Source organism: Lepidothrix coronata, unplaced genomic scaffold, assembly GCF_001604755.1.
Source record: "Lepidothrix coronata isolate B3197 unplaced genomic scaffold, Lepidothrix_coronata-1.0 Scaffold30, whole genome shotgun sequence".
Lineage (NCBI taxonomy): Eukaryota > Metazoa > Chordata > Aves > Passeriformes > Pipridae > Lepidothrix > Lepidothrix coronata.
This window is the reverse complement of record NW_016690210.1, coordinates 3,608,358-3,636,209: the sequence shown is the minus strand read 5'-3', so window position 1 is coordinate 3,636,209 and position 27,852 is coordinate 3,608,358. Positions and strand designations below refer to the sequence as shown.

Sequence of the window (27,852 nt, the reverse complement as noted above, 5' to 3'; positions counted from 1 at the left end):
GAGCAGCAGTGGTATAATGGTAAGAAGAAGAGGGATTAGTGAGGGAAAGCCAGCTGGGCTCTGGAGCAGATGAAGAGAGAGCAAAGTAGAGCAGTGCAGAATGAGCAGAGATGGGGACAGTGACAGAAGTGTCCTGTCATTTGACTTGTATTTTTTTTTTCTTGGTTTGTTTTGCTTTTAGAAATAGAAGGCTCTTAAATTCACTAGCATATATATTCCCAGAGTGGGCTGAAAAATTACTGATGTGCAGTTTTCTGTTAAGAAATGATGATTTGATGGAATTGCAGTGCTCTGTGGGAATGGTTGGTGGGCTGCCCAGCTGCTTTGCTCTGCTCTTGGCTGTGGGCCATCCTGTCTGCTCCCCCAGCTGCCTGTCATGTGGGCCTGCTGCCTTGGCTCTTGGATCCCATTTGAAGTATTTGTACATTCCAACAAATAAAACAGCAAATCACCAATTAGAACACCAATTAGTGATCACTACTTAACCAACTGCAGTCTTAATTGGACAATCATTTTCAGTAATAATTGATTGATCCCTAACTAGCAACCGTTAATCAATGATCTTACATTTCAGTACTTAAAAAAAAAAATGTAAAAAATTACATAATCTTGGTTTAGTTTTCAATTTATAGGAATACCTAAAATATTACCAAATTTCAATTTATAGGAATACCTAAAATATTACCAAAATATGCTCTCCAATAACATTTTCGATTTTCAGATGTTACTGACTAGTGTAAAAATCACGTAAAAATTAAAGCTGTCCGTGAGGGTTTTTCCCCCAAACTCGATACTCGGAATTTTGTTCCAAATGTGGGATTTTGTTCAGTTTGCAGAACAAACTGTTTTTATGCTGGAGCTAATGAAGCCTGAGCAATGACGAGCTGGTGTCTGTTGTCCTTTCACGCCTCCTGTCCTTTCTTCTCCCACTTAAGCACACACAAACTGAAATTCCTGTAGTTTTCCTAGTGCAGCATCCTGAATGACATCTTGTTCCCTCTGAGCAGGAAAAGCACATGCTTGATTTAAAGCTATGCTAATGGGCTAAGTGTCTCTTCCCAAAGAGGAGACAGTAATTAAGCTATGTATGCTTTCTGCAAGTAGGCTTTGGTTTGGGGACTCTTTTTTCTATCTAACAGGTATTTTCAGTGACATTCCTCAAGTTTTTAATCTTTGAGCTGCCTCGCTTTCTCTAAAATTCATTTGAAGGCAGCTAATAGGTTCAAGAGTTACTCAGCTAGAAAAAACAACATAAAAGCAGCAACAGCATTCTTAGGGGACTTGGTTAAAAATTAAGCTTTAAATTTTTCCATTAAGCAGAGTTCCAGATTGAGCTGGAACTGCCCGGCACAATTGTGGCTTAATATTCAAGGGGAACAACCATAGAGAGTTTTGCCACTTAATTTTTCTGACTGTTTTCCTTTGTTTTTACTGCTTTGTTTGTATGTATTTGAATCTCTTTATAGTCATTCGTGCCTTAGTATGTTCAGCTTGTCCACTCCGCTTTTCCGTGGAGTGCTGCAGGTAGAACAGCTGTGTAATTAATGATAGTAAGGCTTTTTTCCAACACTGGTGATTCTCCAGCAGTGAGAACTGACAGGGAAATAATGGGGCTACTTGTCAACTCAGTGGGATTCCTATCTTTGCTGGAAAGGGTTAGAAAAATGGTGAATCAAGGACAGAAAATTCCATACTAGTAGCTCTACTTCATAAAATGTTATAAAGATGATAGGTATAAATAATGATGATCGTTTGCCATTATAAAAGAGAATAAAACACTTCAATAAACTGCCTAAATGTCATCTTCCAAAAAAGCTGTTTCAGTGATGTTTGTATGTATACATGACTGACATTAATTTCTGTGCTTTTATTGAAAATATTTTTGAAGGGATCTAATAGTTTTTATCAGGTCAGCATATCTGGGTGGGGAAGGAGAAAAGCCAAATCCTTTAATAAGTATGAAATAAGAGCAGTACTTGTCAAAGAAAAACAGGGATTGAGAAGAACTGCTCTGTGCTTAATTGGCTTGTGCTAATCAGTGTTTGAGTCCCACCTGAAGGGTATGAACAAAATAAGGAAGTGCCTACAGGACACCATTTATGTGGGAATCTCTGGGAATTCACAGGACTGGGTGCCTCTCTGAAGTACTTGTGCACAAATGGATGCAGCATGGGCACAAATACAGGAAGAGTTAGAAATCCATATGCAATTGCAGGGCTGGGATCTCACTGGATCCCAGAGGTGCAGTGGGACAGCTCAGGTTCATCTCCTGTTCACACTCACGGAAGAACTGGTTGTGAGGCAACATTGGCTGCTGGGGCTGTGAAATGGTGGAGTCCACAATCCTGGGACAAAGAAACAAGGCAAATGGGAGAATCAAAACATCACACTTAGGAGACGAGACCTTGGTCTGCTTAGGGATCAGCTTGGAAGAATTCCTTGGACGTGGCCCTGGAGAGAAGGGGTGTTCACAAGAGGGCATGCTAATTTTGAAGAGTAACTTTCTCTGAGCTCCAGAACAGTCCACCCTGGCTTGCAGGACGTTACATTAAAAGGAAAGGAATTGTGCATAGATGAACACAATGCTTCTAAAAAAACTCAGGCATAAAAAGCATACAGGAGGAAGAAGCAAGGGTAGATGACTCTGGAGGAATATGGAGACATCATCCAAGTGTTCAGGGATCACATAAGGAAGGACAAAGCCCACGTGGAACTGAATGTGGTGAGGGATGTGAAGGGCAGCAAGAGAGCTTCTGCAAGTGTATCAGCAGCAAAAGGAAGATGAAAGAATATGTGAGTCTGCTGCTGAGTGAGGCAGGTAACAAAAGAAATGGAGAACACTGAGGTACTTAATATTAGCCTTCTTCACCTTGGTCTTTACTGGTAGGACTCACCTTCAGGATTCTAAGACCTTTGAGACCAGTGTGCAAGTCTAGACCCAGGAAGGCTTGCTCCCAATAGAGGAGGATCAAGTTTGGGAACATTTAAACAGATGGGATATCTGCAAGTCCATGGGACCTGATGGGATGCAACGAGTGCTGAGGGAGCTCATCTGTGTCACTATGAGACTACTCTCAATTATCCTAGAAAGGTTGTGGGGATGGGAGCATTCCTGAGGCCTGGAAGAAAGCAAATGTCACTCCTGTCTCCAAGAGGGACAAGAAGGAGGATCCAGGGAACTATGGGCCAGTCAGCTTCACTTGTATCTTCGTGAAGGTGATAGAGCACATTATCCTTGGCAGCTTGTTTCCAAGCTCAGCCAGGGTGGGCAAGTCTCTGGAAGTCATCACCATGAATTTATGAAGGAGAAATAATGTTTGATGAACCTGATACCCATTTGCAACACGAGTAGCTTGGTAGAGGGGGTGAGAGCCATGGATATTGTTGGTGTTTACTTTAGTAAGGCTTTCCACACTGTTTCACATAATATGGTCATAGACAAACTGATGAAATACAGATTAGATGAGTGGTCAGTGGGGTAAGTTGAAAACTGGCTCACCTGGGTTGAGAGGATTGTGATCAGCATCTGTCACGGTCTAATCCCAGACAGCAACAAAGTACCACACAACCATTTGCTCACTGCCACTTTTCCCATCTGGTTGGGATGGGGAGGAGAATCAGGAGGAAAAAAAGAAGAGAAAAAACCTTGTGGGGTGATATAAAAGCAGTTTAATAAGTGGAAAAAACCCTGCATAATAATACTTATGATAATACTTGTAATAACAGTAGTAATAGTTTTAATAAAAAGGAAAGTTAAAACCCAGGAAAAACAAGTGATGCACAATACAGTTGCTCACCACCCAGTGACCAGTGCCCAGCCTGTCTCTGAGCAGTGATCAGCCCCTTCTGGCCAGCTCCCCTCTGTTTATGTCCTGGACTTGACTTTCTATGGTATGGGTTATCCCTTTGGCCAGTTTGGATCACTTGTCCTGGCCGTGTGCCCTCCCAGCTTCTTGTGCAGCTTCTCCCTGTCAGAGCATGGGAAGCTGAAAAGTCTTGATTTGGGGTGAGCACTACTCAGCAACAACTAGAACATCCGTGTGTTATCAACATTATTCTCATCCTAAATCCAAAGCACAGCACTGAGCCAAGCTACTAAGAAGAAAATAAACTCTATCCCAGCCAGAACCAGGACAGCAACACAAAGTCCAGCTGGAGACCAGCCACACCAGTGGTTTACCCCACAGGTTGGTAGTGGGACCAGTGCTCTTTGTCATCTTGGGTTAATGACCTGTGTTATGGGGTAGAGTTCACCTTTAGCAGGTTTGCAGAGAATACAAAACTAGGAAGAGACAACATAGTTGAGCTGCTGTTCAGAGGGAGCTAAACAGCCTACAGGAGCCTCATGGTGTTCAACAGAGGCCGAGTCCTGTGTCTGAGGAGGAACAACCTAGTGCACCAGCACAGACTGGGGGCTGACAGGCTGGAAAGCAGCTCTGCAGGAAAGGCCTGGGGTGTCCTGGTGCAGGAGTTGACTCTGAGCCAGTGGCATCCTGGGCTGTGTAAGGCAGAGCATCCCCATCAGGTTGGGGGGTTGATCTTTCTTCTCTGCTGAGCTTGGGTGAGATGTATGTGGAGTGCTGGCTCCAGTGCTGGGCTCCTGAGGGACTGCAGCGAGTCCATGGGCCCATAGGACTGAGCAAGGGCTTGGAACATCTGTTGTACGAGGGGTGGAGGCTGAGAGAGCTGAGGCTGTTCAACCTGGAGAAGGCTCAGGTGCATCTTATCCAGCTGCACAGGTAGAGCCAGAGTGTTCTTGGTGGTGCCTGGTGAAACAAGGAAAGGCAGCAGGCACAGATAGAAAACACAAAATTAATTCTAAACACACAAAAATAAATTTAATTAATTAATCGAGTGTGAAGGTGATTAAACTGTGAAGAAGGCTGCCCTGAGAGTTTGTGGGGCCACACATTTTTCGGTCCTTGGAGGCAGTCAAAACCCAGCTGGATGTGATCTTTGGAAACTTGCTCTGGTTGTCCCTTCATTGAGCAGAGGGTTGGACTAGAAGATCTCCAGAGAGATCATCTCTTTTTGTGCAAACATTAGACAAATTGGTTTACTTACAATGCATCCAGTCTCAAATATGGCTTTCTATTTGGAATGAGGGGGTGGGTTTGTTTGTTTGTTTGTTTTGAGGTTTTATTGTTTTGGGGTTTTTTTTGTTTTTTAAATCATGTATCATACAAAATAAATTGGAAACTTCGTGATTGTTAACAGCATTCAGGGAATCCGTAGGGAGAGTATTAAATTTGATTAGGTGAATCATCTCTATAAAATGTCTGTCAGAGTGAATTTAGTCTTTATGCACTGCACAACACCTTTGCTCACTTGATTCGTTTGAGAAAAATATTGTTTTCTGTTTAAAATACTTAAATTATTGAAAATATTTGTATCAAGTGAAAAATGAAGATGTTTACATGAAGTGAGATTTTATAAGCTTCAGTGGAAGGAACATAAGTCAGATACCAGTAGCAGCAATCATAATTTAGACGTTTGCTTGTCTGTCTGAGTGACAGATGTGAGGAGGTACAGTAGTTGGTCAGTAATCCCTTCTGCCAAGGCCCTAAGTTTGTTTATGGATAAGGAAATACCCAGTTTACAAAACTACACAGATTCCGTCATTAAAGGGGAGGATTTGAGTTATTTATTGTTGGTTTGTCATTTTGTCTTTCATATGAAAGTTCTCCCTATAAAGTGGGCATTGCACAGTGTGTTACTCAGGGGGGTTTGAAATTATTAATGTCTCGAGTTAGTTGCTGTTTGTGGGTTTTGATAATTTTCTTGTAGTCTTTTCTTCATATACCCTGTCCTTTGCTGTGTGACAAGAAGCTTTTTTTACAGATAGTGCTGGAAAGCCACTGGAGGGACAGTGTTGGATCAAGGCTCCCACTTCAGATTGTTCAAGCAGGTCTTGCCATGTGTGTTTTAGTCCATGGGTGAAAATGGGGCCATAGCAGTGTTTTGGTGGGACAGCAGTGCTGCTGAGAAGTTGGAGTAGTTTTCATTCAGGGGGGAGCTACAGGGAATGTGGAACTGTAGCACTGGTGGGGTGTTGCAAAGTGTGTGGACAAATGTACTGTCTTTCCTGAACAGGAGATGAGAAGGGAACAGGATGGGGAGGAGAGTATAGTAATTTAAAAGATACCTACCACTTACAAAGGGGAAAAAAATTAAACTTTGTAGATGATGTGGGATTTTTGTTTATTTGGTTTTTATTAGTTTCATTTTTTTCTGCTTCACTTCTGTTAAGAATTTTTCTGTGAAAGGAAAAAAAAAGGAAGTATTTTTTATGAATTAAGAAAGATCTATTAGCCGGTTTTGTTCTACAACTAGTAGGTGTATTTTGGCAATACTTACTCTCTGAAAAGATCATCCTAAAGACAGTGAGGAATTACTTTGTAGTTATTTACCAAGATATTACAATGTGGAATTACTTTGTAGTTCTTTCCCAAGATATTACATATGTCAGAATATATTTGTCACAAAAATAATGATTTTTATGTATTAATTTCTTCCACATGGCTGCTGGGATGCAGGCACACACCCAGTAACAGATTTTTGACTATTGTGATTATTGCTCAAGAAGCAGGGTCATGCAAGCCTGTTAGAGATGGCTGTATTTTAGAGATCCTGATCACCTAATGATTTTTCAGGTGCTATAATATTTCTTGAAGGCAAAACTGATGATACTGCTCTGCAGTACTCCCCTCACAGGTACCTGAGTATTTCTGCAGGTGATGGAAACATGCAGAACATGTAGATAGGTAGCTCTCTTCTTCATGTTTGTACAAATGTAAACAAATTTTATTTGAACCCTCCCCTCTTCTTCCTGAACACTTACAGTCTCTGTGCTAGAGCCTGTCAGCTCCCAAAGGTGTGGAGCTGTTTGTGCACAGGAGCCCAACTGGAATTTTTTTATGCTTTACAAGCTCTCCAGGGAGCTGTTACTACGTATTGAGTAGTGTCAGGAGGAGGGATTAGGCACCATAGTGCCAAAACTTCATCTTTCTTTTTTTTTTCCCCCGGTAAAGAAATAAACATATTCACACATTTAAACACAAAAACTGTTCTTTTGCTTTGAACAGGTGGCCGAGAGACCCTGTGACCACAGGATGCGACGTAAACTGTAAAACCTTGTTTTCCTGGTTGGGTTTTCTGAGGAGCAGTGGCCGCCTGCCCACGTGTGTCTTGTGCAGCCTGAAGTGACGTGGGCTGGGCTCTGGGTTCCACTGGGACTTGGGCAGCTCAGGAAAGGGCTCAGACCTTGCTGGAGTTAATATGTCATCAAAGGCTTCGGTTCCTGTCAGTATTAAGCAAGTGAAAAAGTCACTGGTCTCTCCTAATGGTGCTGAACTCCATCTTTTTTCCACAATTTTCTTTCAGACTTCCACTAACCGACTACATGGGGACTTTGTTTCTCTTGTTTTGTTTATTTTGTAGTGTGGTGAGGTACACACTGATTCTGCCTAAATATTGCCTACTTTTTAATGAGGACATATTATTCTGTGAATTATTTTACCTCCATCTGGCCCTGCCCCATAGAGTCACAAAGAATCACGGAATTGTTAAGAGTTGGAAGGGACCTCTGGAGGTCATCCAGTCCAACCCCCCCTCTCCCAAGACAGGGTCACCTGGAGGAGGTGACTCAGGAATGTGTCCAGGTGGTTTTGGAATGTCTGCAGAGAGGAGGACTCTGCACCCTCCCTGGGCAGCCTCTTCCAGTGCTCTGCCATCCTCAGCGTAAAGTTCTTCCTCACGTTGAGGTGGAACTTCTTGTGTTTTAGTTTGGGGCCGTTGCTCCTTGTCCTGTCGCTGGGCACCACCGCAAAGAGCCTGGCACCAAACTCTGACACCCCCTTGGAGATACTTATTTGTACTGATAGAAGAAATGGTGTATTTGCCTACGTGTCTCACTGGTTAAGGACCTACACGAAGGAGGCTGACAGGAGGCTGTGATGGCATTTCATGTTTTTATCCATCTTGTGCTGAGCCATAGATGCTGTTTTCTCTCAAGTCAAACATTGATATGTAGCTTAGGAGGCTTCAGTAGTGTTTGAAAAGTCACTGTAGGTTTGATTTGCATTTTGGTTGTAGCAGTGTAGGCTTAGAAAGCTTTTACTTATGTTCCAATCTTTTACTTGTGCTAATGCTGTTGTTTATGGGGAGCTACCAGTGAACTTGCCTGGGAGAATGATCCAGTTAAATAATCCTTTTCATCTGGTTATTAATAACTCAGATCAGTTCTGTCATTCAGTTGGCTGTAGTACTCTAAAAATGCTTGTGTCAGCACAAATGAGAGGCAGTGTTTGGGAATGTTTCTGAATCAGCAGTACCATGGAACTATGGCAAAAACTGTTCCTTTCCATTTTTAAATGGCAAGGCCCTGGCTGGATGCTGCCCTGAGACTGCTCTGGGTCTTTAACATCTTTTCATACTCTCTAGGAGTGCCTGCTGGAGAGATTTTCATTTGCTAGCATAACTTCCTGGTTAAGTCTTGTGTTTATAAAACACAAATTTGGAGTCAGTAACAGGGTCTCAACTGCATGTGACAGATAAGTGTGTTACTGGTGGAGAACATCTGGGCCCAGATGTGGCAGCCATACATTTGTAGAGTCAGTCCAAGATGGGTGTCTGTAATCTGAATGCGAGTGTGGCCACTTGTTAGATGGGACAGGTGCATTTTTCTGGCCCTGTGTTTATTATAGATAAAGTGTCACTGTGATGGGCTGGGCTGTGTCTTTCTGCTGGATTTGCTGCCTGCACCCTTAAAGGTGGAGAAAAAGGCTTTGTGTGGACTTGGCCTGAAATGCCTGGAGAACAGAACTCATGGAATGTTGGGGATCTGTTTCCATCTGCTGCTTCAAAGAGACTATAAACCAGTTGTTTGATAGAAGGCCTGAGATGGGTGGAGTCTTCCTCATTGGTTGTTTTTTCTTTTTGCTCGATTGCTCAAAACAGACAAGACTAAAAGTCTCAAATATGCTTATTCAGATCAGTTGCCTAAAAAGGTACACAGAGATGTATTTTTGCCTTCTGAGTTACCTGTTGACAAAAATGTATATGCCACACTGTTTTATAAAATAGAATTGAACTGTTGTTCAGCCTAAAATAGTGTGTGTAAGTAGCAGAATGCACAATAAAAGCTTGACAATTTTCTTAAATTGCATAAGCGTGGAAAATGGAAAGAGGTATTTGAGCCATCTAGTGGTTGGCATGAAACATATTAACATTTTTTGATAGTTCATAGAAAATGTAAATGATGTCAGCTTGGAAATAGCATTTCTGATTTCTCTGCTTTTAGTTGCATGGCCGTAGAATGAAAAAATCCAAACATTCAGCTTCAGGTTTGAAGCATGGTCTGTTTTGGTTTGTATCTTTTTTTTATTCTAGATTTTAGTGAAAAGAAAGCTCTGATAACATAAAAATTAAACTAGAAGTTAGTAGCCAAATGAGTTTTGCTAGCATGAGGTCTTCAGAAACTGTGTGGGTTGTCAAGAAATTCAAGCAAAGGATTGTAATAAGATAATTTTGTTCTCTACTTCTCACTAAAGAAATGTTTGGAGGGAAAAAATTTGGCTTAAATTCTACCTCACCAGCTGTTTGTAGCAGGGAAAAAATTACAAGAGTAAACCTTACTGGAACAAATGGAATGGATATTCTTTGTGAGAAACTTGTCAAATAAAACTAGCAGAGGCAACCGAAAACGGATTTCTTAAGACGGGCTGTGTTGTGGTAAACAGAGTCACAGAATCTTATGATTTTAAGAAAAACGACATTTTGTAGATGAAAATTTTGTGTAATGATCCTGCTTGGTCCTGATCTGCATTAAGCTGTTGTAGCTTTTCATATTGGCTGTTACCAATAGGAACTTGACTGCACGTTGAACTTGGTATTCTGCAGAAGTAATGAACTTTATGTGTATTTCCCCTTCAGTTATTTGTGGGAAAGTGCCATGCACTGGAACACTGTGGTGTCTTCCAGTCCTTGCGAAAGTCGTGTTCCAAGTTCAAACTCCGTTTAAAATATATATTTTTAATCTTAGTTTATTAGATTGGTCTTAATATTATGAACAAGCAGTACTAATGGTGTTACACGTGGTTACACGTGAGTCAGAACAGATAAATTCGTGATCCATACTGACATTTCAGAATTTGCACCTCTGCATTTGAGGTGATCTCTTAAATCTTGCCCTGTTTTTCACTGAGAAGACAGTGGCAGCTTAACATATTTTTGAGATCAGTCCTAAAGGGTTTTTAAGGCTAAAGGAGAGTGAGAGAAGAGTGGGAAAACCAGTCACAGAATGAAGGACAGTGATGGTTTATTTGTATTTTAGTGGCGTGAGGTCCATCTGAAAGCTTTATGTGAACTTGATACATAAATTACATTTTGAAAAATCGCCTGCATCTTGGTTCTCTTGTGCCTTGAAAGTTGGTTCCTATTAACCCTTAGGATCAAAGTATCATCAGGGAGACGATCCTGAATCTGTAACTTGCTTGGACTGTAAAATGTGATGGATTCCATAAGAGGAAATTAAATTCTTTGCAGGTTGAAGAGGTTTTAGTGGTCTGGCATGTTTTTGTTTGAATTTTGCAGTGTGGCAAAGAAGGATTTTTGTGATCACTGTTATTCTCAGTCTTTATGATGATCTAGACTGGACTGAGATTGGGGGATATCAGAAGGGATACTGGATAATTTTAAGTTCTGTTCTGCAGATGAGCCTGACCCAAGCACAGTGCAGGTTCCTGGTGTGTGCTGTGTTTTGTAGGCTTCCATGTGGCACATGTGAAAATCTATTTTACTTCCTCATTTAAAATGACTTTTAAATCAAGGTATTACATATGCTCAGCTTTTGAGCTTGCCTTCCACCTCGTCTCTTGTTCCCAGAGCACACTTGGAGAGTGGAAAAAACATGGAACATCTTTTATCTTTATGATGTCCGTGTTGAATGAAACAGGAATGTGGCTTTATGGTAGTGTTAAAGTGTCATCCTCTATTGTTTATGCACTTCCCCCTCCACTTGTCCTGTTCACGTGTTCCAGTGCTCTGATTGCTGTAGTATCTGGTCCTACCACAGCATTTTCTTGGAAGCTGTCCATTGCTGGAACCATGTAAGGATCATGAAAGGATCTTTGGCATTTCCCCTGGNAATGAGGGATAATGAAATTGTCATATTAGGTCCTGTTTCTGATGAATGCTGCTCTTTGAGTTGTCTTCTGGTTACCAGTTATGTTATAGGAGAAATTTGGTTATAACTCTCATATCTGGATTGGTTTTAAGGCAAAACTAGGATTCCTTGTGTGGAATTGCTTATAAATGGGATCTGCTGAAGAAGTGTGTGCAAGTGGAAGAGGGATTATCTTGAAGTACAGTCTTCAACAATGGAAACTCCAGCTCTTATCCATGTGTCAGAGCTTTGGGATCTATACCTGCTCTTTCAGAATCAGAATTATGTATAAGAAAAGCCTAAAAATGTGTCACAGGCAGCATGTGCAATGTTGTCTCCTGTAAATAATGGATTAACTCTGCTAAATAAAAAACAACTGTGCTGTGGCCTAACTTTGCAAAAGAAAAAGCAGTTTGTTTATTTTTCAGAATTTAGGAAATATGTATTAATTATTTATAGAACTGGATAGTTAAACATTCATTAAAAGTCATTAGTAATTTCACTTTAGAAGTAAATCACAGTTTCTATGAAAAGAAAATGAAGGGAAAATGGGTTTCCAGAAGGGGAATGTTTTTTGTTGTTTTGGTTTGGTTTTTCCCTTCAGCAGAATAGGGAGATAGGAAATAGAAATTTGATTAATGATGAAGAAATATGATTGTCATAGGTTTGAAGCTGATGGTCTGTATTTTTTGGTATTCAGAAAAGTGACATTTCCTTAAGCATATTCTCAGATTCATTTAATTAATGTTCTACATTAGACACAAATTACAGTGTGTAGCTTTGTTTACTTCTATGTAAGTATAAATTATTATGACTATGAAATGGTGTTTGGTAATAAATTTTTTATTATTATTATTATTATTATTATATTAAATTGCCAAAGATTTCCACTTCATCATTTCCTTCCCTGCTTTTGGACAAGTAGAACAGAGCACATCGGTTTCTCTGGTGTAAAAGTGCTTGAATATTATTATTATTACTTTTCCTCCAAAAATATCCCCTTTTCTGTGATCATGGAGAATCACTTCTTTTTTTAATGTCTACTCATCTTTTCATTCCTTCTTTTTGGTTCTTCCTGTTCAAGGTGAATTTTAAATACACGTATCTTATAATGGAAATAGAATGTCAGAGGATGAATAAAATACTGGAAACTGAATCTTAGAGCATATGGTTGTCTAATCTGGGTTTTAAACACTGTTTCTTTCCTTTACAGAATGCTGCCTTTTTATATGGCCTTGGTTTGGTCTACTTCCATTACAATGCCTTTCAATGGTAAGTTGGAATAAATTGATAGTTTTTGTGGTGTTTCATGGGTGTGTGAGTATTTCACCTTCAGTTCAGTGTGAGCGTGCCATAGTTTATTTTTGGTTTTATTAGAAATACGATGTTTGCAGGTGAAACTGTCCTGGGTCACATACCTGACTTGGGGCAGCCACTGCAGTTGCTTGAAAAGGGAAAGCACTGACAGGAGAATTTTAGCTCCCTGTAACAGGCTTCAGCAAAGGGGATGGAGCAGAATGACTCAGCAGGCTTTTGTGAATTGTTGTTATCAACAGTCTGTAGCCTGTGCATGTTGGAAAGCCTGTTTACAAAAAACTTTCATCTTGGAAAAGAGGTGGGAAAATGGGATTGTTTTCATTTCACTTGGTAGTCAGAAATTTTTACATCAGGGGAGAGTTTTGGATGTGAGAAGCAGCACACCCAGACTTGAGTCAAAGTGTTTAAAACTGATGTTAAAAACTGAGAGTTAAAGAGTTGTAATTTCTGTCCTGGCTTTGGGGACTGAGCCAGGGCTGCTGGGCGTGGAGGGAGGGTTGGTTTTCAGTTGGGCTTTTGATTCTACCTTGTCTGTGGTGAGAGTGGTGGAGAGCGAACAGAATGGACTCGGTCACTGGAGTTCTACTGAAAGGTCCTCAGACTTTATTGGGGTTTATTCCTGCAGGGAGTGAAGTCAGTGTCACTGCAAAAATGTCAGAAGGGTGTAGTGTTGATATCAGTGCTTTGTTACACTCAGTGTGGAAACTGTTAGTACAGTAAGTGTGACTTTACTACTTGATTGATTACTGGAAAGGTTCATTGTCTTACTGAGCTGAGCATGACTGCAGTTACAGAGACACTCAGTGACCACCGACTGACGGGTTGGAGCAGTGAGGTGGGATTTCTCCCTCCACCCCTCAGTAAATTGGTTTTATGTATCTGTAAGAGAAAAGATTTTCGCTTTCCTCAGGAAAATGCACATAAACTTTTATTTCTCAAATTAAAATAGGTTGGTTAAGTCACGAGCTCGAAACATGGATTTTTTTTTTTTTAATCTTGCAGTTTACTGCTTTCTTTGTTGATAGCGGTGAAATGAATGCCGTGTATTGTATGTGACATGCAATTCTATTGCATTCTAATTAACAAGAGAAGAACAGAAAAGTTTGCAGAAAACCTGAGAATCCACTGTTTAAGACTGGGATCAGCCTTGGTTGAATTTCACCAAGTTCCAGATTGTTCTGTTTCTTATGCAGTGTTGTCTTCAGCATTTAGCATTCAGAAGTATTCCGTGCACAAGGTCTTACGAGGTGGATCTTGTTACAACTTGCACCGTGAAAGTGGTAGATAAAATTAAATAACACAAAGCACTTAGATTTAGAGTAGTTAATCTTTCATATAACCACCTGTTCAACACAGGCTTTTGCCATTAGCAGATTGTGCTATTTAGCACCTTACAGCGGATGGAGCAGCAAAGTCAGGTGGTTGTGAGGCCTAAGTATTAATAAATTAGAGTTTTGAATTAATTTAGATTTTTCTTCCATGCCTTTAAGTGAGGTTGTTGAGAACATGAGTATAAGCTGGTGCCTTAACTGGCATAACTGCACATAAAGCTTATGTTAAGGTTGTGTAGAATAATCATATTTGCCATTTCATTTGTACAACAAAGTTACATATGGTGTGATACTAAGAAAATTGTGTATCATTAAAGTATTTGGTAGAATTTTTAGAGGAAGAAAATCTAATGTAGGTAAAATCTTACACCTTTATGTGCAATATTGATTTTTAACCCCTTCAAGTGCTTTTCCTCCCCCTTTTTCTGTGTTTTCTTTGGGGCGAGCGGAGTGGGATGTGTGGTTGTGGATGTTTAGGTGTGACAAAATCACGATAAACGTGGAGATGAGAGCAAGTCATTTACAGGGCATGTTCTTGGTAGACCTTAATTCTCCTCAGAAGTCTCTTGCAGTTTGCAAGGAGAATCCTCCTTCTTTCAAAGTGAAATGCTGGTCAAACTGCCTTATTTTCTGTTGCATTTTTTCCATCTATTTATGCTCGTAGGACACGGATCTTTATGTTTCAGGCAGGTAGAGGAGACCTCTAGGGTGTTTAAGGTGGTTTAAGCTATCATGCTTCATCCATTTTTTTTTTTTATTGACACCACTTTAGATATTCAGAGATTTTAATGAGAAGCAAGTACATAGTCCTCCTAAAAGGAAGGTGTGAGGAAGTGCTTGAGGTTTTTTCACGTCTCATGTAAACAGGGATAATAAAAAAGCAAGTGGGAATAAGGTCAACTTTAGAATTCTTGTTCATATTTTTTGACATTATTTCTTAAGTTTTCCAGCTTTCATAAAATGAAGTGTTGGATTGGATCCAAGACGCATATGCAATTCACTGTAATTCAATATTGTACACTCATTTATATCCTAATGCAGCTTTACAGCATTATCTTAAGTACAGATCCTAGCTGATACAGCATTTTATGTTGGTCATTTTGTTCGACTGTTTGTGCAAGTACTGAATGTTCTCAGCATATATACAAACATTGCAACAGAAAGCTATTCCATGCAATTATAACAGTAAGATTTGCCATAAGGGAATAGCTCCATAAATTGAATTGAGTATAGTAAAATAGGTCTTAGGGGTCTCAAATTTTGATACTCCCTTCTTTTGCACCATTTACCATCAAGCAGTCAGTAAAGTGGTTCTCTGATTTTCACTGTTGTTAGACAACAGGTAGAATAGGGTTAGCTGAGATATTCACATCACTTGAATAATTTCATGTCCTCTGTAGTTGTCTTTTTGATTGAACATAAAAGAATTTCAGTAGTTAATCCAAGGCTACCTTTCATTCCTGTGCAATACCTGCATCCAAGTGTAGTGGCTTGGATGCCAAATTTTTTCTTTACTTCAGTGAGGATTCTGAGTCTGACTGGTCTGTCATCTGCTGGTTTACACTGGCTTCCATCAAGATGGAAGGATGGAGTCCAAGCTCTGCTGTTGTGTCCTGGAATGGATTTAACAGCCTCTGGATCCCAGTGTGCCAACTGTGGTGCTCCAAGGCCAGCCTGCAGTGTTTTCAGTGACTGTCACCTTGCAAATTGCTGGACAATGTGTGTGAGAAAGACACAGGATTCCTTAGAAACACCTTGCAGGAAGCTGAGATCAGTCACCATTACTGCCCCATTTTAGGCTCATTGCCCTGAGGCTCCTCATCTCAGTCCAGGGTTTCCTTATCAGCTGTAAAAATTGGGTATTGTGTAAAACTCACTCCTTCAGCATTGACCTTGAAAAAAGCTAAAGATGCAAGAGATGATCCAGACCCTTTTTTTCACCTCCATCATGGCTGAAGATGGAGACTGCCTGAGGAAAATTGGTCATCTCTGAGTGGAACTTCTTGACCCATCTGCAGTGATCCTTGCCAAAGCAGAAGCACTGTCATCATCATTCAGTGTCTGGATATCACGATATCTGGGACCACCATGTCTGCTTCTGACTCTCCAACTCAGATTCAAAATTGGATCTTGACATCAAGTTAACTTTCTTTTTGTTGTCTTTCTGTGATTGTACAGCAAACCACTTATTGGATTGATGAAAACTCTGCTAATGATAGGAAAAAAAGCCTACTCTCAGCTGCTGTTCTAAGACTTTGCTGCTCAAAATATTTCACCATTCAGCTGTTGCAGCCCTGTGGACAGAGGAGTTGTAGCTAAAGACTGTAAAAGTATTTCATAAACTGCAGTGCCTGAGTAGTGCTGTGTGTGTACATTTTGTGTACGTTCAAACTATGATTATGAGTTTCAAATAGGAATTACTCAATCAGCTCACATCACTTTCATTAAATGACATGAGGCTTAGAATAGGAGGTCAGAAAATTGAAAGACGATAAGAATAAGAAAAAGAAAGTTTCACTCCAGCTGCATCAAGAGGCATATTAGAATAATGTTAGGTTCTTTTATTTTGTAGGCTCATTCTGATTTTCGTGGGTTTTGTTTGAAATGTACAAAAGTGTTAACTTTTGAATAGTTAAATTGTTGCTCTTTTATTACATTCTTTTGCTTAGTACAAAGCTGATTTTATTCACAGTCTATTCAAGCATAGCCATCCAATAAAAGTCTTATGAGAGTTCACTAAATGTTTAATATAATCATCTATTAATTATTATTCATCTGGTTTCTTCACTTTCATAATGGTAAGCATTGTTGTATAGATTAGTGGGTGGGAAGATAGCTGCAGTATTGATTCTGGAAGTCTTGATTTAGAGATGAAGATTCATGTCATTTTTATTTTTCCTAAATTGCTGTAGCAGTGCTGTGTAAAATGAAGGTCCAGAGGTGCTTTTCATCCCTCATAGTGCCTGTTTTCCAGTCCTGTTGTCCCATTTTGCTGAGTGCTAGATGACCTTTCCTGCCTATTGGTAGAAATGCTCTCATGCTTGGAGAAAAATCCTTATTTGATTTTAATCAATTCTCATAGACTCAGCCAACGTTGTTTCTTACCGCCCAGTTGGCAGTGTCATCAGGGAACAAAAGGAGAGTTGTCTCTTGCTGAATTTAGACGACTCTCATTTATTTCTGCAGTACGAGGGCACCCGGCCCTTCGTTCAGTAATTTCTCCTGTGGACTCCTGTTTGTTTAGTCTGCTTAAGGAGTAAAATTAAAAGTTCTGTCTCTGCATGAAGGGCAGTTACTTAGTGGTGGAGACACTCAACCTACTTGAGGAAGGCTCTGTGCCATCATCCCTGAAGGAGGACTCTGAAGCCAAGTTCTGCTTTGTATGTGACAGATCACGCAGCTGTTTGGTTGTATCTGCTCCTCTGGTTTAGTTCAAACCATAAAAGAGCTTTGAGGGAAAACATCTGGGTAACTTGGATGCCTTGGATCCTCTAGACCCGTATCTTTCTGGATGTAAGCTTGGACAGAGAACAGAAATGGGATTAGTGATGTTTCCGAGAAAACAAAGAAGTGACTCCAGCTGTATCTGGAAGGCCCCACTCAACCCGTCAAACAGATGGGCTGGGAAGGACTGAAGCTTCCAACACTGGGCCATGTTCTCTCCTGTTTCCCTTTACTACCACAACACTTGCTCCTACTTTCCACGTCCTTCTTGTGCCAACCTGTACCAAGCCCCAGTGTGTCTGTGTTGGGTGTTACTGACCACTCTAAACTGAAATGGGTGTCAGTGATGCTGCAGATGTTCTGCTGTTGATGTGGTGAGGGACCAAGTCTGGAGCTCTGGGCATGGCAGTGGAAACCAGGCAATCCCAGAATAAAACAGAGGTTTTTACTGTAGTTGATGTTCTTGATGTGTCCTATATTCGTGAGCATGTTCCTATTTTAAGTGTTTCCTGTAGGTGAAATTACATCAATATTAATTCAGATATGATGTAAAACTGCTTGTCTGTCTGTAAGAGTTAATGAGTAAATGTCTTTTCACAGCTTGAGTATTTTATCCCATTAAAAAATTCTACTGACTATTTGAAATGAGGATATAGTTACCAAATTAGACATGAGCCCCTACTACTGGTAAAAATTATTGAAAATGCTCTTTCAGATCACTTCCTTGGTGAAATTTTGAGGATGCCCCTTTTTACAGAAGTAGCGGAAGTAATTTCTATTTGTTATTATTCATGCTTTTCATCCTGGAAAAACTACAAATTGTAAAATCAAGATGGAATTAACACTAGAGTTTAGTAGAGACTAAAACCTGATTTTTAGTTAGTTTAGTCTGCACAGAGATAAACCTTACACAGACCTTGGAGGGGTGTGAACCAGCAGGTTCTGTGCTGCATATGACACATCCTTTTTATGTTGTCCACTGATTACAATTTACTGGTTTTTAAGTGCTGTGCTCCTCTGTAAGACTGGGGTAGGCAACATTCTTGGGGTTTTTTTGAATGAAACATACATTCAAACTAAATTTCAAAACTGTCCTTGAAAATCTTTTATTATTTTTGTGGCTTTGTTTAACTCTATTGCTCAACTGTGGCAATGAATAATATTTCCTGTTCTGTAAGCAAGAGACTCCAGGAATATTTTTGTCTCTTACAGATTATCTTAAGCTTTTTTAGAAGTCCACCTTTCTGTGGTTTTTGCAACTGAGACATGACATAGGAGAAATACAGAAATACTATTTTTCTGACCCAGGAAGATGGCTAAAAGGAAGAATGCAAAGTTCCCAAAATGTCTATGAGCGTGGTCACAATCTCTGTTACAGAACTGCAATGTCTTTATTCCTGATTTTTGTTGTGACTTTGATAAGACAGTGGTTTTCTTCTTTTTTTAGAACTTAGGATGCTGTCTTTGAACAAGATAAAAATAATGGATTTTAAATACCAGTGGCTAACATACCGAGTACCAGATTAGAGTTAAGACAAGAAATGCAAATATATAATCACAGAATCTTTCCTTTGGCAGAAAAAAAGCCTGGCTTAAGATCTGTGCTGGTGTTTAGTGATCAGTCTTTGGCCTTCCAGTTTGAGCAGGGTTCTTGTAGGTGATGATGATGATGATGATGATGAATGTACTGTTATGAGACATGGATCCTTGTTTGTTTTGAAATCAGTGTACATTCTGAGGTGTGTGATTCACCACCACCCATATGATTCCAGGGAGGTTTAGATGAGATGTGAGAGACTGCTGAGCCTGGTACAGGTTTGTCCCTTTAGCTCTTCACTTGCTCATTTTCCTTGTGTAGGCAGAAAAGTAGGGTACTGGGTAAGCAAAGTCTCTCTGAAGGGTTGTAGTAAAGGAAGCTTCAGTTCCACAATAGAAATGTAATACTTTTTTAAGCTCATCTGCTCTTAACTTCTATTTAAAGAAGTGAAATAATGCTTTAGGTATGAACAGTTGTTGCATTGTCTAGAGGAAGTTCTGTACCTTTGGTTTGCCGTCAATGAGAAAAAAGCCTGTAAGAATTTTAGAGCAGAAGCATTTTTGCTAATGGATTAAAAAATGATCATTTATGTGTTTTGTAAATAAAAAAGTATGAAAAACATTAATTGAGCTTCCCATTGCAGCTGCTTACCTTTTTTTCCTCATAAATAATACTGCACTTGGAGAGAGAGATTAAGTCAGTGTTCCTAAGCAGTGTGTGATTTTAGGCAGTTCCTGTCCCATGTCCCTGTGGGAACAGCTCTCCCCAAAGACTGTCCTCTCACCTGCCTACTTTGCCTGGATCTCTGAGTTTCCCTGGGACAGCAGATGGGACTGTGCTCCCTGGCCTGGGGGCTCAAACCTACCTTAAACTGGGTCTGGTTCTCATTTCAGAATTGTTGTGTGAGCAGTGGTGTATGTGAAGGTATTTTATTTCAATCTGTCATTGGATTTCAGGCAACAATGAGTCTTAGCTTCTTTCTCAGTTCCTCTGTGACTTTAATTCTATTAACTTTTAGTTGCATTTCAGCTGTCCCAGTTTTATGCAGTGGTCCTGAGAGACAACACAGTCCTGTTTAGAGTCACGTCGTTTCTGCTCCAAGATAGAGTTGCTAGATGGCATTTTTGTTTTGTCTGGTGCAGTGCCATCATTAACAGGGGCATGTGGGAGAGGATTTGAAGTAGAATCAGAGGCATTTTCACCTATCATGGGAATGTGAAAGCAAGTTACAGAGGGGAGGAAGTGGCAGGCTTTTGTATCTGTGTTTTCCTGGAAGTAATTGAGTGACTCAGAAGTAATGGAGCAGTAGGTGTTAGTTGAGTCCCTGCATGGCACTGGTGCTAGGGAAGGGAGGAGAAAGAGGAAAAAGGAGCAGGTTGGTGCAGTGAGAGATGTGCCTGATCTCTCCTAGGCCTTCTCTTCTCCTCTGCTGCTGCACTATTGGAAGCAAAAGCAGCCTGGCTGTTGGTAGTGACATGAACGATCTCTGTATTGTGTTTATTGTTCTAAAGTTGCACTAATTGGTGAGTCATCCTTTCTGAAATATCAGATGTGATACTGTATTTCATGCAGCAAATTACTTTCTCTAAACTAATAGAAAAAATTAGACTTTCAAATACACCAGGATATCTGGAGTACAGAATTACCCAATCTTTGAAGAATCGAAAGCCATGCACCAAAAACGTTACTTGTAAACCATTATTTTGATATGTTCTTCTGCAGCAGTGCTTTCTGATCCACTTTCTGTTAGTCATACAAATAACGTTGATTATAAAGTAATACTTGAGTAAAAAAATAATTTTTTATTCTGTGTTTTTCTTTCAGGGCAATTAAAGCATTTCAGGAGGCGCTTTATGTTGATCCCAGCTTTTGTCGAGCCAAGGAAATTCATTTGCGACTTGGGCTTATGTTCAAAGTGAACACAGACTATGAGTCTAGTTTAAAGGTAGGTTTTGAGTCCTTCCAAATTGAATTAACATTTCTTAAAAGTTGTGTTGCATCTTAAAACTGCAAGGAACGCATAAGGATAGAGCAGTTAAACACCACCTGATATAGAAAGAGAAGTGCTTTAGTGTGAAGTGTCTCTGAACAGAATAAGGATTGGATTTGAGGTGTGTGAGGTGCTACATATACTCAGAAGAGTCCAGCAATATTACATAAGAGCACTGATACTCCAGAAGATCAAAAACTCAGTGTGGAGCTCTCGTTAGATTAAGTGAACTGCATGGGGAGACTGAGGATGTACAGAAAGTGGAAGGAAAAAGTAAAAGAATTAGCAGCTTGGATTACTTGATTTTTTTTAATTTTTTGTTTCTGTTTTTTCCCCTATCTGCCCTATTGTCAACTGGAAGCTCTTAAAATTAGGAAAATAGAAAATTTTTATGCAAAATAATGTTTTCATATTTTTATATCGTTTTTGCTTTTCTAGCACTTAATCATTCTTTTGTTTCCTGGTTTGAGAGTCAGCTTCTAAGGCAACATTTTCTGGCTAATTAGTTGGATATTATTTGTGGTAATACAGCACTTTGTTTCTTCTGTGCTCCTTCAGACTTTTTACTGCTTACGTTCTATTTTGGTCTCCGATTGTAATCTGTCACTTTATCTCCCTCCATTTAACAAATTTGCCCATTTTTTTTCCTTCCTGGCCTCTAAATTTAGCTGTGTGTGTCTTAGAGAAATTAAGTTTCTTTTAACAGAGCTGCATGTGCTGGGAAAATAAACCTGCAAGGCTGAGAATTTTGTAATTAAGTGTAATTTATAAACATATTTCTGCATAGTAATCTTTCCCAAAACCTACTGAGAGCATTAAATTTTTTGTTGTCAAGAATCTTGTGGCACCCTTTCTTGTTTTTCTGGAAGTTATATTTGCAAGGCTGTCAGAATCACATTGTCCAAGATTTGAAAGAGTAGAGGACTATTCTCAGTTTTTCCTTCCAGTATTTGTGATAGTGGGAACTGTTTCTCTCATCAGGCTTCCTTTTTCAACCAGAGTCCAAGATTTCACCTGCAGAGACGGGTAGAGTTGGAAATTGTGATTGGAGAGGATGATTCTGCCCAGGAGTAGGAAAGATTATGTGCAGTGAACGGTGAAAGAGAGCACAGGGAGGTAGAGGTAGATCACTGTGTTGAGAAAGGGATTATGTGAGAGATTGGGTGGTTCTGCTGCCTTAAACTTTGGGATAGATTTAGTGTGTCATGATAGATAGGGAATAAGAGAAATGCTGAAGTACTTTTTGGTTTTATTTTTAAAGAAGTTGGGACAAAACGAGATTAAATTTTCAGGAAGGTAGTCATGTTTTAATCAAGTAGTAGAAGAAACTTCTACATTTTAATTTTTGATAGAAATTGATCAAGGAATAGATAACCTTTTCCTGCTGTGCCATAAAATTTGCAATTCTATCAGTGAATCAAGTATTTAAATAGATTCTATGATAATTCAATCTAAATAATTTACTGTGTTTGACGTTCACAACTTTGCAAAATAAATCAGTCCCTTATTACAAGGATTTTGAGCATACCAAACTTCAAATTTTCAAAGCACCAGCTACAAATAGGAAGAACACCGAAGTAGTATTTTGAAAACAGAAAAAAAATAATCTTTTTTAGTGCAAAATCATCATGATGCTATTGCTTTTATGTGGCGTGTGGTTAAATCACAAAAACAAATGGCAGCAACCAAAACAGCTTACCCTGGGGCAGTGGGATGGGCAGACCTTCGTTTCTGGTTTGCTTCCTTTGCTGTGGAGATTGCAATCCTTAGAAGAGAATAACGGGGAGGAACAAGAAAGAAAAGACCAAGTGGAGCAATCCACTGGGTCCCGAACAGATTCAGCTGTTTTCAGTTCAGCTCTGCTGTGGATTTAAGGTAGAGCCTGGAGACCGATCTGCTTTGAAAACAGATTGTTGCTGATTGAAACGTATCAGTTTATACATCAGAATGTGTCAGTTGAGGAGTAGACTACGAGTAGAGCAAGTGGGGCAGTATCTTCTTTAAAAGCCAGTCTGACTGAGATTTATAAAAAACACCTTGAGCCAGAACTCTGAGTGACAAGAATGTGAGAGGCAAGTCAGAAAATGCTTCCTTAGTGAAGAGAATGAAGCAAAGTGCTGGTGCAGTGGTTATGCACAAGCGTGGGGAGAACAAAATGAGGAAGGGACATGATGAAAGTGTGTGAAGGGATGTTTTCACACTATGTCTATCTCGTTCTCTGAGACTGAGTATCTCATCTTTTCACAAAAGATAAGTAACCCAAAGCAATGAAAAGACACATTTGTCTTGTTGTGCCTCTTTTTGTTTTATGGATCTTTTTAAAAGGATCCAGGATTTTAGAGGACAGTTTATGGGGTTTAGGGTCCAGCCTGGCAGTAACTGGCCTTGAGCACAGACCCTTTCCTGGGGCTCTTTGCCCACTTTGAGCTCCCCGTTTACACTGAGGCAGAAAGTGGAAGCAACTTTTCATCTGGTATTCACTTGTGATTGCTCTGGATTTCACAGATTGTACCAACGTTGCATTAATGTACTTTGAAATATCATAATGTTTTTGATGGTATTTAAACATTCATGTTAAGTCTGTAATTGCTAAGAATAAACCATTGCCAACAAATGAGTCATTGTCAGTAAGAGTCATTGTCAGTAAGAGTCTTCAGGCAAAAGGAGAAGATGGGAGTCTGAAGGTCATATATTCCGTGTTTTTCTCAATTTTAGAGCATTAACATAAATCATCTGTATTTTATGTAAGCAATTTAAGCACAAAATTAATTTTTACTATTTTAAGATGTTGATGATCAAGATAATTGCTAGAGTGCTGTTTAACAAGCATAAAATCAACTCCCAGTGTTTTTTCAAAATCAATTACTGCTTTTGCATGTTTTTAACATTGCTGCAGTTAAGACTTGCAAACTACTGTGAGAACCCTTGACTGCTCCATTATCCCATTGCCATAAACTCTGGCAAGAACACCGGTGCTGTTGAAAATTACTTGGCCTTTGGGCTTACAGTAAGGAAAAAAAACGGTGTCCCTTCTGGTTGAAAAGAAAACAGCCCTTGTGTAACCTGACAGTTGGGGCAGCGTTACCTTCAGAGGTGATACATGAAAGCTGAATTTGCCCCATTCATCAGAAAAGTACAATTAATTCCAAAATCAGCTGGCAGTGAGTTGGGGGGTGGATTTTTTTTTTTTTTTATTGATTACTGTGTCAACAACATGCTGTTAAGATTTACCTCACAGTCCCAGCCTTTTCACAGTTTGCTGCCTGTCCTGGTGCCCCTTTCTGTTCACCACTTCCTACAAATGGCACCAGGAATATTATGTTTAGTGGTGGTAGCTGTGGTGGCACCATGATACCTGAGAGGAGAACGTAGAATTCATACTCAAGGGAAAAAAGAAATCTTAGTTTTTCGTATTTATTGGAATGATAACACTGAGGGAGCGGTGCAGGGGAGGGGGTTTGGTTCTGGGACAGGTTGGAGATTTTTGGTGGAGGATTGTTTGGGGTTTTTTGTTGGATTTTGTTTGCTTTGTGGGTTTTTTTTAATAGGTGGTCAGTAGGAACGCTGGACACAAGCAGGTTATTTTGTGGCAAACCAAGAAATGTTTTGCCTTGGGAATTTTATTTGGTTTTCACGTATTACAGGTGCACCCTGTACCAGTAACAAAACCCTTAAAAGAATGAGAACTAAATCTCTCATGTTTTCAATTATCTGCCTTTTAGTAGAAATACTGATTCTGCCTTTCTTTTACAAAAACTTTTCTTCCTTTTTTATACACAAAACAGTTATTCCAGTAGTTTGCTTCAGGCTTATGCTTTCATCTTGCCTGTAAATCATCAATTTAAATATAATTTTAATTTTTTAATTATTCTTCTAAAGGTTCTCATTTGTTAGTAATGTTAAGACATGCTGGTTATATTAGGATAAGAAAAAGGCTGCAAAAGAATTAAAATCTATTGGGAAAATGTGCATGAATTGTATGCATATGCATGAAATATAAAGAAGTTAAATACTGATATACAGATGAACAGCTTGAAGTACTTACTTATAATCAGTCAGACACTTTTCCATCACTTATTCAAATATTTCTCATATATATATATATATCTTTATGAAAGATATTTTTAACTACTGCAGCTATTGTATGCCAACTATGTAGCTGTTGTAGACATATCATTCATTTTTTATGTTCTTTTTCTGGGTAATAAGTAAACAAGTATTTATTAAAGTGAAGAAAATTCGTGATTTCAAGCCTTCAAGTGCTGTTTCACCACCTAGTTATCTTCCACGTGTGCTTAGATTAGTGATTTTTAAGCGTAAACATTGGACACTGAAATCTTCTGTATTTATTTCTAGTTATTAACGAAAAATTAACTAGTCCAAATACGTGCAGTTATGAGAAGTTTTACTTTCTTATGTCTAGTTTTATGCCTGTAATTCTACCAGAAACAGCTGCTTTTTTTTAATGTAAAAAACAAAGAAAAGGGCTTTAGCTCTTGCAAGGTGGATATCCGAGATTTCAAGCGTTTCACATAAAATTCTGTGGAAAGCAAGATGAAATGAGTCAGAGGATGATTTTAATTAAAATGTGAGTGGATGGAAAGCAGCATTTGGGAATGAAATTGCTCTCTAAGTCTTTGTAGTTTGCATGTGTGTGGAGGGGAGAGGCATAGACAAGAAGTAAAACCATGAAAGTTTTTTAAGGTAGCCTGGCACTGTAATCAAACTGCAGGAGGGTTAGGAGTGTGACTGGTTTTGACAGTGGGTGTTGGTATCACATTGTCTGACCTACAGACTGTTTTCTTTTGTTCACTCTTACCCAGTTTTGCTTGGGGTTTTGGCTGATTGTCATGATACGAAGAGAAGTGCCAAAGTTGAGTTAATGTGCTGTGTGACATCTTTGGTCATTTGGGAGGTGGGGAAGAACAAACCATGAGAAGATAAATAAAGTTGATTCAGAAGCTGAGCACTCAAGTTCTAAGGAGTATTTTTGCCGGTGCACTTCATTCATGGACCTTCTCCTGGTGAGAGGTGTCTCGCTCCGGGCTGGTGCAGGTTTATTAGCTGTAACTCTGAGGTTGGCATTCAGGGCATACAGTAATAACTGGGTAGGCACAGATTCCCGGCAAGGACTGAGCTTTCCGTGCAGCCTGGGCGGCTGTGGGGGTTGGAGGCAGAGTCCTGAGACGACCCCAGCTCGGGGCGGATCAGCTCGGTGGCGATGCCGGGGATGCGGCAGCGGTGGCAGACTTCCAGTCACCCCGTTTCCCTGTGGCATTTTGTTGCTGCTGGCAGCCTTTCAGGCTCCTCACGCAGGAATAGCTAAATTCTGATGTTGCAGAAATAATGTATGAAACGTGCAGGCAGCGGTGAGCATTGAGATAGCTTTGTGAAAATCGCCCTGTGAGATGCTGATCAGTAAATTCAAATGCAGCCTTCTTTTGGCTGGTGAAAATACAGCTTGTAGGATTGTTCTGCTTGAAAATATTTTTTCTTTCTTCGGGCTAGTCAGAACAAGAGATTTTTCAGAGCATAGTGCTGCTATTCAGCGTATGTTGTATACGTGGCCTTTGTTCCCTCTGTCCTCAAGCAGCTTTGTTCTGCCCTGTCTGTGTAACAGTTTTCCCCCGGTCTTTTCTTTTTTTCTTTTTTTTCTGAACGTTGGACAAAAGTAACCGAGGGTTTTACACTGCACAAACCTTCATCTTACAAGCTGAATTTGTTCTGATCTCAGAAGGCACTGGAGAGCAGCAGGATGAGCTGCTGCAGCAGCGCATAGACGTGTCCTCTCCTGACCTTCTCCCCTGGTCCCAGAGATCCCTGGCAAATGGAGGCTTGGCTCGCTGCCCTGGCTGGTTATGCAAGGCTTTCCGTGTCCTACTTATCTGAACAAAGGCTGCTCTGAGGAACACGGGCATCACACCTAGGTCACATAGGCAGAAAAAGCCATCTCCTGACAGAATTTCACTGAGTCATGATGGAGCTTTGCTTCATGGTAAGTCGGTGAGAATTGTCAGGTTTCAGATGATGGCTTGCCTTGCTTGCTAAATAAATGCAGAACCGAGAGCTATTAGACTTGCTGATGTCATCCTGGAGAGGAGGAGGGAGGAGAATCACTGGTTTGAGGTCTCAGGTTTGGATGTAAACAGAGACAGTATTAAAATCTTGCACTGAGAAGAAAACGGTTCATTTTGTGTCGGTCATTTATTGATTAAAGAAACAACCAAAACTTGGGTACTTGTCTCTTAAATTGTAAAGAATTGGTGTTAATTCTAGTAGTGAAAATTTATTAATGTAACCTAAATTGGTGTCAGATTACTGTTATTTTACTGCCAGACCTAGTGCTTTCATCAGTTCTCTTTATATGGAATCCACTGTTCCTCTCATCCATGGAAAGGTTACCTGCGGAATTGTTTCCACAATCAGAGACAAGTCAAGGACTCCAGAGGAGACGAAGTAGTCTGTAGATAACGGTGCAATTACAGATGGCTACAAATCAAGGTGATCTAGGACTTGATGATCTTGAATGGTCTCGTCTAACCTGAGCGATTCTTTGATTATGGCTTGAGCCGCAGCCCTGGAAGAGAGGCTGTTAGTTTTTAACATTCAGAACACTGCCTTCTAGGTAAATCCTCTTACCCGGGATTTGAATTTCTATAGAGTGCTGTCTGCCTTGAGGTATTGTGTGTCGTCTCTGAGCTGCAGCGGCCTCTCCTGCATAACAACTATTCCACACAGCAGCAGCAGCAGCCTCAGTGCTGCAATATTTGAGAGAGGTGCAGATGTTTGCCAGCCGCTGCTGTTGGTTGCAGAAATGGAAGTTGGAAATTATTCCTTTTTCTTTAATTTTTTCTTTTTTTGTGGTTGTGATTAGTGGATCTGCTTTTGGCTGATGAGGTTGATGTGTTAAAATGCATGCATGGGGGTTTTTTTTGGTCTGATTTTGAATACTTAACGGGGAGCTATGTATTATTTATCCGGCAAGAGGTGTAGGTTTGCTCATGTATGTGCATTTCAGAGGTTCTTGGTTTGAAAGGTTCTGGTGTTTCTGTGGTTTGCTTTTAATTGT

General features: G+C 39.9%; 1 protein-coding gene across 20 annotated transcripts in view; it reads left to right on the top strand.

Moving 5' to 3' along the window:
• Window positions 1-27,852, top strand: part of KDM6A (lysine demethylase 6A) — a 151,727-nt gene that overhangs the window by 62,711 nt on the left and 61,164 nt on the right. For 18 of the 20 annotated variants that reach the window (XR_001874084.1, XR_001874090.1, XR_001874087.1 and 15 more), the window contains exons 5-6: window positions 12,378-12,436; window positions 20,618-20,738. Coding sequence is in view for 10 of the 20 variants with exons in the window: in XM_017810901.1 (XP_017666390.1) it covers window positions 12,378-12,436; window positions 20,618-20,738 (180 nt within the window). In the remaining 10 variants the exon portion in view is untranslated. Of the gene's footprint in view, window positions 1-12,377; window positions 12,437-20,617; window positions 20,739-26,678; window positions 26,779-27,852 lie in introns of those variants that run through there. The other 2 variants (XR_001874092.1, XR_001874091.1) reach the window with 1 other exon arrangement.